Here is a 19,067-nt window from a genome sequence, read left to right as displayed (position 1 = left end):
TAGAACAAATTTGGGCAGCAGCCTAAACTGCCATCACTAGGGGTTAAGGAAAGTAAGGGCCATCCATGTAAGGGATTGCTACTCAGTTATGTAAGGTGACACTGGGGAAGAATATTTAACCTCCTGAGCAAATAGTTACATACATTACGTGGTGACAAAAGCTGGTTCCATAACGCGGTGTGCAGCCTGGCCCACGTGGGTGCGTGTGTGTGTGTGTAGGAACCCACTCTCTGGGCGACGCAATTATAAGTGACTTTATTTTCTCCCTTTCCTCCTCTATATTTTCCAAATTTGTCTCAATGACAACTTAGTTCTTTGTAAGCAAAAATAAAATATTTCAATTTAAAAATGTTGAAGAAATGATGTGTTTTTGTTTCTCCTTTCCTCTCTAAATCCACGCTGGTTTTTACCTGGTCATGAGAACATCCTGGATCAGCCACCAGGAAGCTGGTTGGGTGCACATTTGAGAGATTTGGGGCCTCTGCTTTTGCTGTTGCTTCCAAAATCAATGGTGTAGTTTTTTTTGTTTGTTTGTTTTTTGTAAGGAATATCTGAAACGATAGTAAGTCTTCAACCTTTGATAGTGATTTTCACCTTCTAAGTAATCAGAGCCATTCAGAGAAGGATCTTGAGGAGTGTGGGGTGAAAAAAGAACTAGGTGGGCTGGCCATGAAGCCATGAGGTTTGCCTTCACGCCAGGCTCAACACTGGTACCTCCAAAAGGCCTTTCTCAAATATACTCATCCATGAAAAAAGTGTACATTTTCCCAAGATGGCTCCATAGGGAGCCAGATCTGCTACAAGATCCGCGATGTCTCGGGCAAGCCAGGGCAGCTCTGCCGGCTCGGGGCACACAAAGGTCAAGTGCTGGTGTCTTTGGGCGTGTTTTTACCCCTGCCATGGAGCCAGCTCTTTGCCACCAGAATTGTCTGCTTCACGCGGACAGGGCTGGACTGTGCCGTCCGCTGCCGCGCCCCACTGTGTCCATCACCGCAGGAGACCCACTGTGTCCACTGCAGAAGCCCCACTGTGTCCATCACCGCAGAAATGCCACACAGTGGCACTCAGTAAATACCAAGTTCATGAATGAGTGAGTGAGTAAGCAACCGATGAACGAATGTGGGCAGCACCAGTATCTCCGAGCAGGTTAAACACAGATGCCCGAGCAGGTTAAACACGCCCGGGCATCTGTGCACAGCCACATCAGGAAGCAGAGGCCGCCCAACGGGTGTGAGAGCCCTGACCTGGACTGAGTCCTGCAGGCTCCTGCGCAGCTTCTCCTCATGGGGTCTGGCCCAGCCGGGAGTGTCTCCAGACCCCGCATCCACTTACACAAGAATTCAGCCAGGAGCAGGCTCAGGGAGGGGCTGGAAGGATTTCTTGGGGTCATGGTGGGGAGGCTGGCTGGCATCCATCACATACCTCGGCTGCCACAAGGCAAGCAGGACCCGCCCCAGAAAGGCCTGTTGGAACAGGAGAGGTTCCGTTTTCTCTTGTCCTGAAAGGAAGCTGGTGGCCACGTGTGGACCCACACGGCCCGGATGGGCTGCTGGGCAGGGTTATGGACTTGGCCAGTGTGGCAGGTAGGGAGAAGGAGGGGCTCCTCCCCAGGGCTGGGCTGCCCCTGGGGGGTTTGGGGCCTGTTGGTGCTCAGGGGGTCCACTGTGTTCTCTTCCTGGTGCAAGCATGGCCTCGGGAAGACGGGGTTCACCCAGCGTTGATCTGCCTCAGCCCCTTCCCTGGCTGTGACTCAGCCCCAATGGAATCAGGGCAAGAGCCAGTCGTGGAACAGAGAACCTGGGGGCTGGAGAGGGAGACGGCCCCCAGGCTGCGCGGACGGCTGCGGTTGCTCGTTGCCCAAGCGTGGACGGGGCTCCTCCTGGCCGACGGTGTCACTCAAAGCCCGCGGGGCCCGGTCCCTGTACTGGAGCCCCACGGCCGTCCTTGCGCCTCCGGCTGAGCAGCGGAACCTGCGCTCCCCGCCCTCGCAGACCCAAGGCCGATCGTCGCTGTGTTACTTCGCTGGTTGTGGTTTTGGTTGGGCTTTTAGCTGTCGATATGCTGACGGCTCTGCCTGGGGAAACCTGAATACACTGAGAGGTTAAGAACAGAAGTGCGGACCAGACACGCGCTGTTCCCACGGCCGGACCCTCTGGGTGGACGCAGATGGTGTGAGCAGAGCCGGCACTGACCGTCCAGGCCCGGGGGTGGGGGCAGCAGAGACCCAGCTGGCTTCAATGTCCTGGCTATCAGGAGCGTAGGGCAAACTTTTCATATGAAACTGGAATGTGTGAAAACTCACTGCTTAGAAAGACTAGTCGCTAACTTGTTCTTTCTAACAAATTGTAATCCTCAAAGGGCCGGAGAGGAGTGGGCAGGCCCAGGGGACAGATCTCCGCGGGGTTCTGGGCGTGTCCAGGAATAGGTAGGGCTGCTGTGGGGGAACGACGAGGGGAGAAGAGGGAAGAGAGAGAGTAGGGGCAGAGGCAGAGAAGGGGGCACGAGGTCCCCTCCGGCCGGCAGGAAAGCCTGCGGCGCGCCCCTCACCCGCTCCTGGTGCTCGCTCCCAGCAGGGGCAGGCATCCCAGCCCCTTCGGATGTCCAGGCAGCACTCAGGAAAGGTCCCCAGAGTCTGTGCCCGGCGGGGGCCGTGGGCAGCCAGAGCGCAGCCCTGGTCTGCAGCGGGCGGCCCGGAGGTTCCCGGGGCTGCAGAGATGCGCGCGCGGAGCCCGGCGGACCGGGGAAGGAGTGCGGGGGTGCGCGGCGGCCCGGCCTGCTTTAGCCACGGGCTCAGCGGGGCTGTCCCTGCGCTGCCTTCTGGGACTCTCCGGGCAGCCAGGCGGGCCCGGGCTCCCTGCTCTGACGCAGCCAGCTGGAGGCCGCACGGGGCTGCTGCGGGGACGCTGGGGGCGCAGGGCCTGGGCGCCTCGGGGCTCACCCTGGGGCACGGACAGAAGGACCGCCTGACCAGGTAAGCTCCGCAAAAAGAAAAAACAACAAAAGTTAACTGGAGACTCGCCCAGGTCCTGAAATTCCTGATGCAGCCCCAAAGCGTGGCCGTCAGGGAGGCTGTCTGGGGTCCTGGGGGAATGTAATATCCCTCCACAAATGGGGGCTTCGACACAGGGAGTTCACTGCGAATTGCTTTTGTGTCTTCATAAAACTTTTTTTCCCCCCTTTTTTTGAGACAGGGTCTCACTGCTGCCCAGGCTGGAGTGAAGAGACGGGATCCTGCTCACTGCAACCTCCGCCTCCTCAGCTCAAGCGATCCTCCCACCTCGGCCTTCTCAGTAGCTGGGATTACAGGTGCCGCCACCACACCCGGCTAATTTTTTTTTTTTTTTTTTTTTTTTAGTAGAAACAGGGTTTCCCCCACGTTGGCCAAGCTGGTCTTAAACTCCTGACCTCAAGTGATCCGCCTGCCTCAGCCTCTCAAAGTGTTGGGATTACAGTCAAGAACCCTCCTATCACCCAGCTTCGTGTTTCTTAATGTAGTATTTGCTTCACCAGTATTTTATTTAGGATTTTTTTGCATCAATATTTATAAACATTATTAGTTGGTCATCTTTTTTGTGCCATCTCTTCCAGGTTTAGATATAACTGATATATTTGCTTCATTAAAAAGACGTGGAAATTTTCTATTTAAATGCTTTGGAACAATTTATGCAGCATAAGTTATATCTGGTCTCTAAACATTTAGAATTCCTCTGTAATATGTAGGCCTTTCTGTGTGGCTAGTTTTTTGTTTTTTGTTTTGTTTTGTTTTTACCATTTTCTTTATTTTTTCTGTGGAGATTGGCTGGTATGAGCTTTAGTTCTCCACAGCAGTTGAAACTGATACACTGTTTATCCTACGAAATTATCCATATCACATAGGTTTTGAAATGATCTGCAAAAAGATCTACAAAGTAGTCTTTCATTGCTTACAAAATCTCTTTTATGGGCAAAGCACTTGAATAGATGTTTCTCCACAGAAGAGACACAAACAACCCACAAGCATATGAGAAGATGCCCAACCTCACTAGCCCTTAGGGAAATGTAACTCCAAACCACAATGAGACTCCCCCTCACACCCATTAGGGCGGCTATGACCCAAAAAAACAGAGAAACATAAAACGGCACATGTTGGTGAAGATGTGGCGAAATGGAAGGGACCCTTGAGCGCTGTTGGTGGGGATGTCAAATGTGGTGGCTGCGGTGGAAAAGAGGATGCCAGCTTCTCAAAAATTAAACATAGAACTGCCATGCGACCCAGCATTTCCACACCCCCATACAGCCACAAGAGAATTGGAAGCAGGGTCTTCAAAAGACGTGTGCACACTCATGTTCATAGCAGCCTTCGTCATTGTCAAGCGTCCCAAGCGTCCACTGATGGGTGAATGGGTAACAGATGCGCTCTGTGTTTATAATGGAATATGACTCTGACTTGAAAAGGAAGGGAATCCTGATGTGGCTGTTACGTGACGGACCTTGAGGATATCGTGCCAAGTGAAATAGGCCAGTCACACCAGGGTAAGTACCATAGAGTCCCACCCACGTGAGGCACTTAGAGTCGTCAAATTCAGAGGCAGGAAGTGGAGTGGGGGGTGCTGGGGGCTCAGGGAAAGGGGATGAGAGTTTGTGTTTCATGCGGACAGTGTCAGTTCTGTAAGATAAAAAGGTTCTGGAGATGGATAGTGGGGACAGCTGTGCAGCAATGTGAACGTATGTCATATAACAGAACTGGACACTGACAGTTAAAATCCTACATATTGATATATAATTTTGATGTTACATTCACATAATTTGATGTTACATGTTTTACAATTTAAAAAACTCCTTTTTATCAATAGTAATTCCTTCCTTGTGTTTCTTTTTATTTGTACATTCTTTTTTCTTATTGAGTTAGCGGTTTGTCTATGTCATTGATTTTTTTTCTAAGAACTGGGGTTTTAATCTATTAATTTTGTTAAATAAGCGTTTTCCTCTGATTAATCCGAAGACTAATGGAAGAGAGAATTTCAGGAAGCTTCACATGACATCATCTGAATGGTTGTCATCAGTGGCTCCCTGGCCAGGATGGTGCCATCATCTCGGGGGCACAGCCTGCCTTTGGTGACTGAGGTGCACACTGGCAATGTAAGGGCCAGGGAAGAAGCCTAAGCCGGGGGCAGCACTGGAAGGCTCACGCCTGTCATCCCAACACTTTGGGAGGCCAAGGCAGGTGGATCACCTGAGCTCAGGAGTTCAAGACCAGCCTGGGCAACATGGTGAAACCCATCTCTACAAAAAATACAAAAATTAACCAGCTGTGGTGGTGCACGCCTGTAATCCCAGATACTCGGGAGGCTGAGAGGGGAGGGTCTCTTGAGCCCAGAAGGTCAAGGCTGCAGTGAGTTGAGATTGCACCACTGCACTCCAGCCTGGGTGACAAAGACCCTGTCTCAAAAAAAATAATAAAAAAATAAAATAAAACATGGTATTCTTCAGACACCATCCACAGGTGCTCTCCTTTGGCGGCGAGAAAAAATTATCTCCATTGTCAATTTTAGGGAAAAACAGACTAGCATCTGAGATTGAAAACATCCAGGCTTGCTTTCGAAGCTGGGTAAAGAGCTTAGGTGTGGGTTTTCATTACGCCTCCTCTTCTCAACAGCAGCTGTTACTCGGAATCAGAGAAGTACTCCTCTCCATCTGCCCTGTCCTCTAGTCACCTGCAGTAGGGCCGGGAGGTGCGGCTTGCTTTCCGGAGGGGTTTCCTCAGTGTCCAGCTCTGCAGCCTGGTGCGACGACACGTCCAGAATGCCCCACTGACTTTCCTGTCTGGATCGGCGTCGGACCCTAGAGAACAGCCGCAAGGACCTCTGCCCTCTCGCTGCAGCCTACAGGCAACACCAAAGGTCAGCAAGAAAGCTTCATTTTTGAGCGTGAAGCTTCAGAACTGCTGTGCTTCTCGTTTCTTTTAAGCACACAGCAATGAGCTGCACCTCGAGGTGTACAACGCATGGTTCTGTGCTTCTGTTCCTAGAGCCACTGATTGTCAGTACTGTGGGTTTCCTACACAACTATCACTTAGTTTTCCCTTCAGATGTGACTGTAAGTCACTCTTTCAAAACATGCAAATACATGTTTGAATAAGAAAAGGAGCTGGCTGCACATGGTGGCTCACAACTGTAATCCAAGCACTTCGGGTGGCGAAGGCAGGCAGATCCTTTGGGGCCAGGAGTTCAAGACCAAACCGGACAACATGGTGAAACCCTGTCTCTAAAAATATTAAAGCTTAGCTGGGTACGGTGGTGCACGCCTGTGGTCCCAGCTACTGGGGAAGCTGAGGTGGGATCAGCTGAGCCCAGGAAGTCAGGGCTACACTGAGCGGTGGTTACACCACTGCACTCCAGGTGAGACAGGCAGAAACCGCCAAGGGTGAGATTTCAGGACTCAGCTGCCATGTTTCAACAGGAGTCATCAGTGCCACACACCTAAACCACTTCCAAACCTCCAAAGGCCCTGTGCCCAGGGACGCCCCTGGGCCTGCCACAAATACGCTGCCTCACGGAATTGGTTGCACTAAATAAAGACACACCAAGACCTCCAGCATGCCAGGCACTGCTCGGGGACCAATGATGGGAAATAACAATACCTTCTTCAAAGGAACTACCATACCACTCTGGGTGTCCCCTTAATTCAAAGAAAGCCCCTTTTCTCCCTGAAATGTCATTTTTTGCCCATGTTCTGTAGAGATCCCATTACCCAAAGTCCAGGTTTTAAAAATAAGGAATGACTTATTCTTGGACTATGGACTGAAGTGAAAGAAATTTGCTTTGGGTTCTAATCACATGGCATTCTCAGATTATGACGTAGGCTTAATAATTAAATCGGATTTGAGAAATTCACCCAACACATTTCACTTTTGTTACGTATCGCTTCCTCCTCCATTTCAATTTCCCAAATTTGCCTCTTCTCTTGCTTTCTTCCTCCCTTACTTGGGTTCAAACTAAGGCACTTTCCTTTTCATCCTTACGAGAACGGGGAAAACAGGGTGATAAAATGTTACCTTTGAAAGCAGCCACCGTCTGCCCACTGTAGACCACCCCGCTTGTGGAAGGCACCCATTTGCATTACGGAACCAGAGTGGAAACTGCAAGGTTTTATTAACATGACTTCCAAATTACATACAATATAGTTCAAACACATTTTTTTGATATGAAGTCACACAAATGAAACAACACTACATTTTCTTTTCAGTTACGTCAGTAGAATTCTCATGTGCATTACACAGAGGTGAAGAGCATGAAGAATGGCCGTGTGGCCCTCCCGCACCTGCCTGGACGGCCTGCTTCCAGCCCTGGCAGTGAGCCTACGAAACCTGCTCTCAGGGATGAACGCAGCTGGAACCGCGCATGTGCCTTCTTCCCACATACCCAACAGTGCTTCCACGGCCACTGTGCTCTTCCCCAGGGCCCTGCTGGGTGGCTCTGTCAAGCCCTGCAAACCGGCCTGGACCAGAGGGATGACAGAAAGGGTGCCACCATGTCCCAATCTGCTTCGGCTCTCACAGCCACTGACCCATAGGCTGTCCCACGAAGGAAGGGAGAGGCCTGTCAAGGGAGCCTCATGTCTTCCATCAAACTCAAGGGGACCAAAGGAAATGGCACTGCCTGAGACGGGTGGTCCTGTTTCTACGTAAGAAAGGAGAAGGTGCTGCAGGTGGCGAGTGGGCTGGAGCTGGTCACCAGCGCCCCCTGAACCCCAGCACAGACACCAACACCAGCATCCGGGTGAGAGGGGAAGAGGGCCCATCACAGCGCAGGGCGGGGGTGTGACGGGAACATCTTCTTGTTTCCTTTAACAGCGGTTTCTGGAAACAGAGCTGCCTTCTTTTTAAAGACTTCATTTTCAAAATAGATCATAAATTATGAGCAATTTCTAACAACATGAAAAACGCGTGGGATACGTGAAATGAGAAATATGCATGATGGTATATGCACTGTGATCACAACCTCCAGCGAGGCCTGCACGTGGCAAGAACACGCCACCGTGGAAGAACGGTGTCACGGGAGACTGAGCTTCCCATCTTCAGTCTTTTATTGTCATGCTGGAATACAAGTCTCTTCTGAAGACCTGTAAAAATTATCTGTAATGCTTTAAAAAATTAAAAAGACTAACTCCTCCACCCCCAACCAAAAGCAGCATACCTCGATGCCATCTGCCTGGTCAGTTCGGAGTCATGCAACACCCAGAATGCAGGCAAGGAGGCGGCAGTTGCCCTTGACCTTCGAGGCCCACTAATGAGAGAGCTGCGTGGAAGCCGCGGGCTGCAACCCAGCAGCCAATCTGGGGAGCGCAAGGGCAGCCCCCGAGCCTGGCCCCTTGCAGAGGTGCGGAAGTAACGTCTTGGGCACACAGGTAAGATGAGCTGTGGCCCGACCTGAGCCCCAAGATAAAATGAAGGCTACGGAACCAGAGTGGAAACTGCAAGGTTTTATTAACATGACTTCCAAATTACACACAATATAGTTCAAACACATTTTTTGGTATGAAATCACACAAATGAAACACACAACCGTACATTTTCTTTTCAACTATGTCATTACCATTCTTCACATAGATCCTGAAAAAGTTACCACAGCAGTTAACGCAATGTGAACAAAGGAGTAGAACAGGCAACGGCATTCCCACAAGTTTAGCGCAGTGTCTGGGAGAAAACGGGACGGAGATCAAACCCAGAGAAACGCACTCCCGTCATCTCTCGACGTCTCAATTTCCAACGCTCTCCCAGTCAACACAGCTTCGCCCCCAACCAGAGCCACCCCGGGTGCAGCCCGCAGAGTGTACACGCATCAGGGCTGGGAGGCCCCGTCGGCAAAGCGGTAACACACGGTCAGACGGCCGCCACCTCCAAGTGGAGTGAGCCACGCTACCACTAACACTGAACTCAAGCACAAGAGCTCCTGCGAAAGCAGAGGGGCGGGAAACAAAGAAGCGGGTGGTTAAGGGCACGAACCGCACACTGCGGGACGCTGGCATCTGAATCGCCACTCACTCCTACAGAGCCAAACTGCAAAACAACAGAATTAAAAAGTTACTCTCTCCAATCAAAGACCTGGAGGAATAAATCGTGAGTCAAGACCTGTCAAAGCAAAGGTTGAGAGGTGATGGAGTTGTAAACACAGTGTGAGAAAGGTCAGCACCTTCCCTCCCAGCCCACGTGGAGTTCTCAAGGCTGAGGCGGAGCAGAGTGGCAGGAATACAGCCCTCACCCAGTGTGGAGCCAGGAGGCAGGGGAGAGGAGCATGGAAAGCGAGGGAGATGGGAAAGTCTGAGAGAGTGAGTCTCGGAATGGGACAGGAGCTACCAGTGTTAAGAATGGTAGATGATTTAGCCAGGAAAGCAAAATAGAAATGGACAGAGAGGGAGAGCCCAGAGCACGGAATGGCCAGGTGATCCCATTACTAAATGAACAGTAGAGCAAGAAGAAGACACGTCCAGCAAACAGAATCAGCTCAGACATGAAAAAGGTCACGCTCTGTGCTTTGTCGTTGTGGTACCTGAAAATTAAACAGGGGAATTAAAGCCCAAGAGTTCAAGTCCTCATAGAGGACACCATCCTGGATCCCACGCCTGTGGAAAGCAAAGCTCGATTATAGAAATGAGTGATGGCTTTTTTTGCTCCTTTGGTTCAGGGCACCACTGTGTTCTGTGCGTGCATGTTATTAAAAATGTTACACACCTAAGAAAACACTACAGAATGCATACAACTTAAACAGTCCTTGAAAAATCAGCTTCTGCTACGGGTGCCCTTAAAATGAAAAGTAGTTTAAAAGAAAATCATGCTGAAAGAATGCATGAGGTCTATTTTCTAGAGTATATTAAATTATTAAATACAGAATACATTACCATAGTACCTGTCTGCCTATCCACTCTATGCAACATATTAAAATAAACTACATGCTGTTTCTTTTCAAAGGCCTACATTTTTCTACATACCTTTTAAAATCAGTAAAATAAAACCAAGCAAAATACCAACATGAGGACCTCCTTATCTTTTAGTTGGTTAGAAGTAAAAGGAAAAAGCAAGTACTCAAGAAATGTCTCACTAAAATACCTGTTCCGTCCGCCAATCTTAAAGATTTCCTACCAAAACATGACACAGAAAAGAGAGAGTTGAGACATTTAAACCATTTGCCAGCCAAGGCAGGTTACAATGTGTGAGGCAAACGGCCTTTTCCAGCCATATGCTACCAGCAGGAGGTATACCTGGGGATCCAATATGAATCAGTGAGTTTCACTTTGGCTCCAGTACACAAACCACGGGCTTATGCACCTCAGAAGTTAGGCATTTAAAAAAATTAAATAGGTTGCAAAAAAACCTTACATAAAATCCTTAGGATTCAATATTAAGTCAAGGCTAAATGCCTTTGGAGAATTCATATTTAAGAATGTCCAAAATAACCTCCATTCACAAACTTTAAAAATAGTTGAAAATGTTAACTGAAATGCTCTTGAAATACACTAAAGTGTCTAAGCCTTTCCCTAGTCAATCTGGACTCGGGGCTTTCCAAGTGGTGGTAGTGGGGGGTGTCTCGGAGCCTTTCCTGTCCTGCACCCACTCCTATCAGTCAATTCCCTGGTATAATCGTCACCTATAATTTTTTGAAGAACCAATGATACCTTTCAAGTTTTCTCTCACCCACCCCGTTCCCTCCCTCCCCAAATTAAAAAAAAAAAAAAAAAAAATAATGGGGTGGAGGGTCATAGCTTAATGAAGGGAAGCCAAACTGGGTCTAAAAGCGATTATGTGAAGCCAGAGCTGGGCCTACAAATAGGGAAGAAGGGCAATAAAAAAATGAATCCCAGGAAGAGCAACACCAAAGCGGGAAGCCTGAAGTCACCCACAACGGGCACCGCAGACACCGACCAGGAGTGTTCCTTGAGAGCTGGCAGTGCCCTCCAGGGAGAGAGCAGAGGAGGGGAACCGCCGCAGGTACTCAAGAGTTTCTAGGACTCCACGATGTGCCGGCACAGCACGCTGCCATCACACACGCTGACCTCCTTGTCCCGTGCAATTACGTGACTAGGACCTGCCTTCGACAAGCGTCAGTCTGATGGTCTATGAGCACATTCCGCTTACCTTCCCAATGAAATAACAAAGAAATACAAAACAAAACAAACAGAACAAAACAAAAAAAACAAAAGCCAAAAGAAAACAAAAGTGATGAGTTCTTAAAACCCATCCCAGGACGAAGGCTCCAGGGCCTGGGGTGCCCTTCACCTGCCCTACCTGTCCTGTCCCAGCTGGTCACCACCCAGTGAAGACGCTCCCCTCCCCTACTCCTCCAGGCCATGCAGTGGATGCCCGTGTGCCACCAAGCACCCTGGCCCAAGGGCTCTCAACTTGACCGGCCTGGATGACCTCCCCTGATGAGCCAGTGTGTTAGAAGCAAGTAGATTATTAACACTGAGATGACAGCTTCCCCCATCGCCAGGCCTCTCCTCACCTGGGTCTGTCCAGCCCTTCCTCCTCTTCACCCTAAACTCCTCTTCCACCTCCTTCAGTAACAAGGCCTTCTGTTCACAGAACTGAGCAAGGTGCCGTTTGAAAAACAGAGCCCTGGGTGCAGGATCTAAGCTCTGCCACAATTCAGAAATGCCACAGAAGCAAGCTTCAACAACTGTTTGAGACCTTTACAAATCATGCTAAGAATGACCCATATCAAAAATAGTCACGGTGAAGCCACCTCCCGCCCGTCCCATCTCCTCCAGCAAGGCGGGGTGTGGGTGCCTACGGAGGCTGCTGCCTGTCCAGAAAGCAGAGAAACCCCTCAAAATTTGTCTGCAAAAATGAGATTTACTCTTTAGAAGAATATCAGTATAAGGATTTAACAAACGTGGCCAGACCAGTGGTAATGCAAGGTTATCTTAAAGTAAGCAGCTAAGTGAACTTCTATTACAGCACAAAATCAAAATGAGATAACCCAAAAAGAAAAGAAGTAACTTGGCTCCACATGATCAGCTACTGGTTTACCTTACGAGATACACTGATATTTACGGCCTTTAAGCTTCTTGAATTTGTGAACAAATAATACACAGATCAGGATAAATGTATTGACTTACTACCATCTTTATAAAAATCGAATATACACACAAACACATCAACAACTGTGGAACTGTATCCATTAAACTTTGATAAGACAACACGAAGAAACTAATAGCTAAGATGTGGCTGAGTTGAAAGCACTTCCAATCCAATAATATTTTAATTTTAAAAGGTCCATATTTACATGGTATGCTAAATGCTCTTGCATCTCATTTTAAATGCATGATGAATCAAGAACAAAGATAATGGTTGCAGCAGATCTTCCACGAGGGTTTGGCTGGTGTGGGCTGACTGCACGTGAGCAGCACACCAAACATGGAAGTACCACTCCTTTCTAATTCTGCTTCTTTCCTTTTCTGTAGTTTCCTTCGAGGAAGCTCAACCTTCATTACTGGGATTGTCTGGTACTAAGAATCCATTTTCGACGGCCATGGGTGTTGAGGGGTCGGACTGTGTTGGGCTGTTTTAATCAGTGCTTTAAGGCAGGCCTGCATGACTTTGCCGATCACCTTTCAAGAATATTCTATGAGAAAGTCTGCCTATGTGCATGTGTGGACAGTTAGAGAAACATGCACACCCCAGTGCCTGTGTCACACTCGGGTGACACCAAAACAGACCTTCCAGTGGCCACGAAGTCTATCTTCACAATGAGGGCCCAAAGAGGATCCGTTTTATTAACACTGACTACAAAAAAGTCTGTTTCAATGCCTACTTTTCAGAGACAGCATGCAGATTTTTGGTTTTAAACACAGCACACTCAGACTATTCCAAAAAGTGTTTAAAGAAAAAAGTCACGAAACTCATTTCATTTCATCAGAAAGCCCTCAATGATAAAGTGAGTCGGTAGGCCTTCCCACTGCCCAGTGGGTACGGAGTGGTTTGGATCTCTCTTAATTAGAGCTCAAGGGCAACAAAGTCACCACTCTAACGCAGCTGTGCACTGAGCCAAATAAACTAGACCAAATATATCAACACATCCGTATCTAACTGTGGAAATGAGTGGGCAGTGACAGCCGTGGGAACCCGCTGATGGGCACACAGACCTGCTGCCTGGACAGCCTCCTGCAGGCATGGTGAGGCAGGGCTGACTGACAATCCCATCTTCTGAGGGTTGGCTGGGACACTCTGGAGCAGAGGTGGTGGCAGCACAGCTGCAGGGTCCTAGCAGATCCTACAAGCACTGTGGCTTCCTGGGACTGACTGCCGCAACAGCCCCTGCAGCGTGCGGTGTTACTCTCAAGCACACAGCAAACGCCGCTTTAGAATCACCACTACAGAAAGGATCGCAGGGTCTGGAAGACCTGCTTCGGCTCTTCAGTTTGTTGTGGTAACTTAATCTGAGAAAGTAATATAAAACGTCAACTTGTGGAAACGAGATGACGCAAGTCTGTGACCGTCTCCTTAGTCCCTTCCTTCTAGGAGGCTGACAGCCCTAGCGCCATGCTCCCTCCAGCGGCAGTAAGAAAGAATGGGCTTCTATTTCCCTTAATTCTATTAACAAATGTGACATGAAATCGTAGGTAGAAAAGGTAGCTAAGATGTCTGAGTATGCCCTAGCATTATTTGCTCAAATAGCTCAGGTCCACTTTAGAATATATCCAAAATAGTGGAACTCTTTCGTAAGCAGAAATACAGTAAGGCACTTTTTTCAGTGTTTGCCCAGAATGAATTCTACTACAGTAGCTTTATAGAAAGTATGTCTCACCTACAGGAACCTGCCCGCAATTATGAAAAGCAGTTTCAACGATGACACAGACTCGTCTCATTTGGGGTTATGTTGTCCCTGGAAGAAAGCCACCCTCACCCCACATCCCACAGGGAATGGCAGGCGAGAGTGAACATCCGCTGATGGACAGGGCAGCCCTGCTGGAACAGCCTTCAGAAAAACAGAGGTGACTGAAGCAAGGCCACCAAATTCCCAAGGAATGTCATGTATCACAGAGCCAGTGACAAACAGGCCACCTTGCTGCATTTAAAAAGGAAAAAACCAGACAGGTCTGTTCCACCTTCAGGCTGTTCCACCACCTCATGTGGTGGGAACTAGGCCAGAGGGCTGCCAGGTGAGGCCATCATAGACCCTTGCTCTAGCCGAGGGCCATGCTGTGTGCCTGTTCAACATGCTGCCTTATCTGGGAAGTGTGTTAAAAATGAAAGGGGAGTTCATCGAAACTAGGAACGCAGAGTTGACGCTTTTGAAACAGTGACAAGAAGCAGAATCTGCTGTTCAATTGGCACCATTCCCAACCACCCCACTCATACCCTGGCTTTCCAGGGTATGCAAAGGTCAATCAATAATCACCCAAATTTTAATCTACGTTTTTACAAGAGCCTTCTGAGGGCTGAGAAGACAACTCGAGTTAAGCTCGGTTGAGAAGACTCTTCTAACCTGCACTGAAGATAAGTGCAACCATTATCAAATATTCTTTGCTGTGAAAACTACTTAGAACTTGTGACGTTAATGTTCTTTCCTGAATCTAAGTCACTGTGATCGATCATAGAGTCAGATCACAAAGAACAATGTCTACATGCATTGTAAGCACTTTGAAAACAAAACAAAACGAAAAACTTGGAGTTCTTGGTGGTGACAACAGAATGTGAAGCAATCTAACACCAACTCCAGCCTGCTGTGTTCTGTCAGTTCAGCTCCTCTGGAATCAGGCCCGTGGCTGGCTGGCGCTCTGGACAACAGTTACGCAGGACTGCGGCTCGGAGAGACCTGTGCTCCTGGGGGTTCTGCGCTGGCCGGCAGCTCCCTTGAAGAAATTCCACAGTGTGTGTACAGCCTAAGGTCAGGCTCTCTTGTTAGGAATCACTCCACGATCAGGGCCACATTTATGTGGGACAAATCTATCATATGCCTGTGCAAATGTAAAGAAATGATCGACATTAACTCTGCACATCAGCAATCAACCGACCAAGGTGGGAGGAAACTAAAGGAGCCTGGTGGGTCCTGTTTAATAAAAACCCATCATATAAAAAGGCAGATTGCCTGGGAAGATCTATTAAAACACAAGGGGCAATTCTCCACCAGACAAAAGGACGCATGCCTCATGACAGGATAACTGTCTGCACTTGGTGCCCTGGTGTCCTTCTATAGGAACAGGTGGGGACACACGCTTGCTACTGTGATGGATGGCAGGGCACAGGAAGGAGGCCCTTGCTCCCGCCCCCTCATCACCACAAGCACAGAACACACTGGTCACCTGTGGAATTTCTGCTGAAATGCTAATGCGTGGGCTGGCTCCTTGAACTTAGCTATGGCTTTCCGTTGCTGAGGAAGCATTTGTAAACTCTAGAGGAAGAAAACAAACACTTTAATGTCAGTTGTAAATGACAATAAAAAATATGAATATATGTATTTAAACGTTATTAGCTTTAACACAAAATGAGTCCAGCGGACACTTGGAACAAACTAATTGATTTTCCTTTCTCCCTGGCAATTTTTCTTACTTATCCAGATAATCTATTCCAAAACAGTGCTTTACTAAATCATCACCAAGAGCAACAGTTACGTCTCCCAAGTCTAGTGTTAAGACCTCCCATCATCTGGCCACATCAGCTGTCCCAGCCTGCTCTGTGAGACCTGGTGGCAGGTGCCCTTGGACGGAGACATCTTCTCTTCTCACACCTTCTTATCAGGTGATTCTTAATAGGGGCCCCCACAAATCTTTTTAGGAACAGGACTCATCACACCAGAGGAAGCTGTTTAGTATGTGGGCCCCACAGTCCACAGCAGGTGATGGCCTAGTCTACCATCTCGTGCATCCGGCTGAGTGACGGTGAGGGCAGCGGTGCCTGGGGCAGCCATCAGCATAACGTGGTCACACTGTGTACTTTAGAGTTTGTGAATACCAGTCTAAGACGGTGGTATCTGAAATGAAGTCGCCACCCACTGGCCTAAAACAATGCCAGTGAAAAAGAAATGAATGTATGAAGACTGGCTGAAAGAAATGATGAATCCAGTGAAGATTTACAAAGGAAGTGTCTGAAAAGCGTAACTTACATCTAGTCCTCAAACCTGCTGCCTGAGGAAGAGGGGAGCTGCCTTCTTAAACCTGATTCAGGACCTAGGGCTGGGAGGGGCAGGCAGGAGGAGAGCACAGCGATCTGCGGATCTGTTAGGTGGCGTTCTGTGAACTCTCAAGCAACTCACAGCTCCAGAGTCTGGTTCTTCTCAATTACTTCAGAACACAGTCAACTTAGTGCCTGCTGTCTGCAGCACGCACAGGCGCCCCTGACTCTTCGTCTCGCACTGTCGCCCAGGCTGTTGTGCAGTGGCACGATCTCGGCTCACTGCAACCTCTGCCTCCTGGGTTCAAGCGATTCTGCTGCCTCAGCCTCCCAAGTAGCTGGGATTATAGGCACCTGCCACTACGCCCAGCTAATTTTTTGTATTTTTAGTAGAGATCGGGTTTCACTGTGTTGGCCAGGCTGATCTCAAACTTCTGACCTCATGATCTGCATCTGCCTTGGCCTCCCAAAGTGTTGGGATCACAGGCGTGAACCACCGCACCCACTGCCCGACTCTTCTAAGAGCAGGGGTGGCTGGGCAGCTCCTGGCATGGGCATCAGCAAACACTGTCCTGAAGGACTGCACTCAACAGGCACTTTTGGTGGCCAGAAATTATTTGCTGTGTCTGAGTTTCTGTTCAGTGTAATAGAATAGCTAGAGAAAATAACTACCAGCACAGGATCCCTTGAAAATACTGAGGCACATGTGACCACTTCATTTGAAAGCATGTCAAAGAGCTACAGTGGAAGCAAACAGCTACAAACATCAATGACTTGGAAAGTGTTTAAAAAGTTACACTGTATATGAAATAACTGCTCTCCATTTTAATAACTGTAGAATGTCCATCAGTAAACAAGACCAGCGAAGCTCTAAAGGAATACTCCAACGCTCCGAAAAAGGTGTCTTCCAGGGCTTCTGTAACAGTGTTTACACAGAAATACAAAGGTCCAAGTCTCCAAATTCAAGGACATCAAGAAGGCCTGCACGCAGGCTACCCCAGAAACAGCAGCACTGGTCTGGGGACATCACTGAAACAGGCCAGCAATGAGGCAGCCCACGAGGCAGCAACGGAATTAGTCTTTTCTCTGAAACAAGTTCAGTAAAATATCAGACTTTCTCCCTTCTTTCTGAAATAAAAAATGAATACAAAAGAAATTTCTTGATAGTTTCACTTGTCATTAACAGGAAAAGTAAAGCCCTATAACGTAGTCTCCTGGATACATTCTCAGCAATATGGCTTGCAATATGGCTTTCTGGACTTTGAAATTCCGCCTGTATTTCTTGACAGAGACCTGTTTTCTCTGCCAATCTGCCAGACTCGTATTTCAGCATGCACCCCTTTTGTGTATTAGCCTGTGAATGATACTCAGTCACTGAAACAACAGAGCAACTTCCAGAGAGAAAATGCGTCTGTTCTGTTCCCAGGTAAGGGGCTGTGTTGTGTGAGTGTCACTTGTCCATCCCAGCCTAACCCTAACCCTAACATAACACAAACCTGACCCCTAACCCCAACCCTAACCTAGGTTAGAGCTGCTGCAGCCGTGCCTTTGGGGTTCTCTCCGTTCTTCCGGCAACAGCGCTAGCATGCTCAGTGCTCCAGGATCCTGGGGGGTTTAAGCAATGCCCAAAAGTGACTGAAACAGTGTCACACAACAGCTGCCAATACTGTGGCAGAGCTTACTGTGAGAACTACAATAATGGACCTTCTCTAAACTTATCTTGTCTAAAAATATAAAAATTCCTTCATTAGGAATGGATAAGGAAAACTAATTTCATATATCACAAAACAATGATCAACATTCTGCAATTCACAGATAGAATCTGGATTTTGGAAATACGATACTCAAGCGGGATCCTATCTCTATAAAAAAGAATTTAAAAATTAGCCAGGCGCAGCGGTGGGCACCTCTAGTCCTAGGCACTCAGGAGGCTGAGGCGGAAGGATCCCTTGAGTCCAGGAGGTGGAGGCTGCAGTGAATCATGATCACAGGATCACACCACTGCCCTCCAGCCTGGGTGACAGAGTGAGACTCTGTCTTCAAAAAACAATAAAAATAAAGAAAAAAGAAAATATGTTGTTCTTTTTGGGAAATAACACTTCTAGATATATGTGGTGACTTCCTTTGGGCAATTTCACAATGTGAAATTAGGGCATCAGGCTGCCAATCATACAATATTTAGTATCAGGTTTTACTTGTAATCTATGTAGTTTAAAAACCTCGATTTGATTGAGGAGCTATCCACCAAGAAAGCATTAACTTCCAGTGAGATTCTTCAATCAGAGGAATGACTTGGTTTTCAGACACTCGACACAATTAACAAGCGTGCTGTCCTAATATTGGCTTCCTGTCTACCCTATTTACATTTTTGTACCTCCTTTCAGAAATAAACCCTGTTTTCTAGACACAAAATCAAACTATAGAAATTGTCAATATTCAACCATTTTTGACCTACCAAAATGACAAGTATTCACAATGTATTAGGAGCAGAGGAAAAGAAACTTTCCAGTGAAAGCTTAAAGACATGGTCGCCAGCTTCCATTGTGAAAATATACACGTCTACACAACTCGGCAACACACTACCATAGAGTTAAAACTTTTCTTCACCCAGAACAAACCAAAAGCTAGAATTTGCCTCAAGTCTACATACTGACCTATGTAAGGACCTCCTTCTTCACCCCCAGCCCCCACATAACACACTGGCAGGGAGAGGGGAAAGGCTGGCACACCAGCTCTCATCCTGACTGGCTTTTCATTTTTCAGACATCTTCAGACAACTTCTGAGGAAAGCTTACTGGGCTACTATAAATAAGTAGCAAATGCAAGGTAAAAGAATACACTTCAGCTGGTAGCTTCCTGCATCTGTACCCAGCAATTCCACCCAGAACCATATGATCAAATCAACAGCCACGCCACCTGGCAGCAAAAAGCTTCCATGATGTTCAGAACCCTAGCCTCTTTGCCCCATGATGTTCAGAAC

At 48.0% G+C, this 19,067-nt stretch overlaps 1 protein-coding gene across 5 annotated transcripts in view; it reads right to left on the bottom strand.

Moving 5' to 3' along the window:
* Window positions 1-8,440: 8,440 nt before the first annotated feature.
* The window catches only part of RBM33 (RNA binding motif protein 33), a 133,747-nt gene continuing 123,120 nt past the window's right edge, over window positions 8,441-19,067 (bottom strand). For all 5 annotated transcript variants that reach the window (XM_026447014.1, XM_026447015.1, XM_026447018.1 and 2 more), the window contains 2 exons: window positions 15,280-15,368; window positions 8,441-14,934 (listed from right to left, as the gene is read on the bottom strand). In XM_026447014.1, the coding sequence (XP_026302799.1) occupies window positions 14,886-14,934; window positions 15,280-15,368 (138 nt within the window). In that variant the 3' untranslated portion in view covers window positions 8,441-14,885. The remainder of the gene's footprint in view (window positions 14,935-15,279; window positions 15,369-19,067) is intronic.

The sequence above is a fragment of the Piliocolobus tephrosceles genome, chromosome 8 (genome assembly GCF_002776525.5).
Source record: "Piliocolobus tephrosceles isolate RC106 chromosome 8, ASM277652v3, whole genome shotgun sequence".
Classification (NCBI taxonomy): Eukaryota; Metazoa; Chordata; class Mammalia; order Primates; family Cercopithecidae; genus Piliocolobus; species Piliocolobus tephrosceles.
The sequence above is the reverse complement of the archived record's forward strand: the minus strand, read 5'-3'. Positions and strand labels throughout refer to the sequence as shown.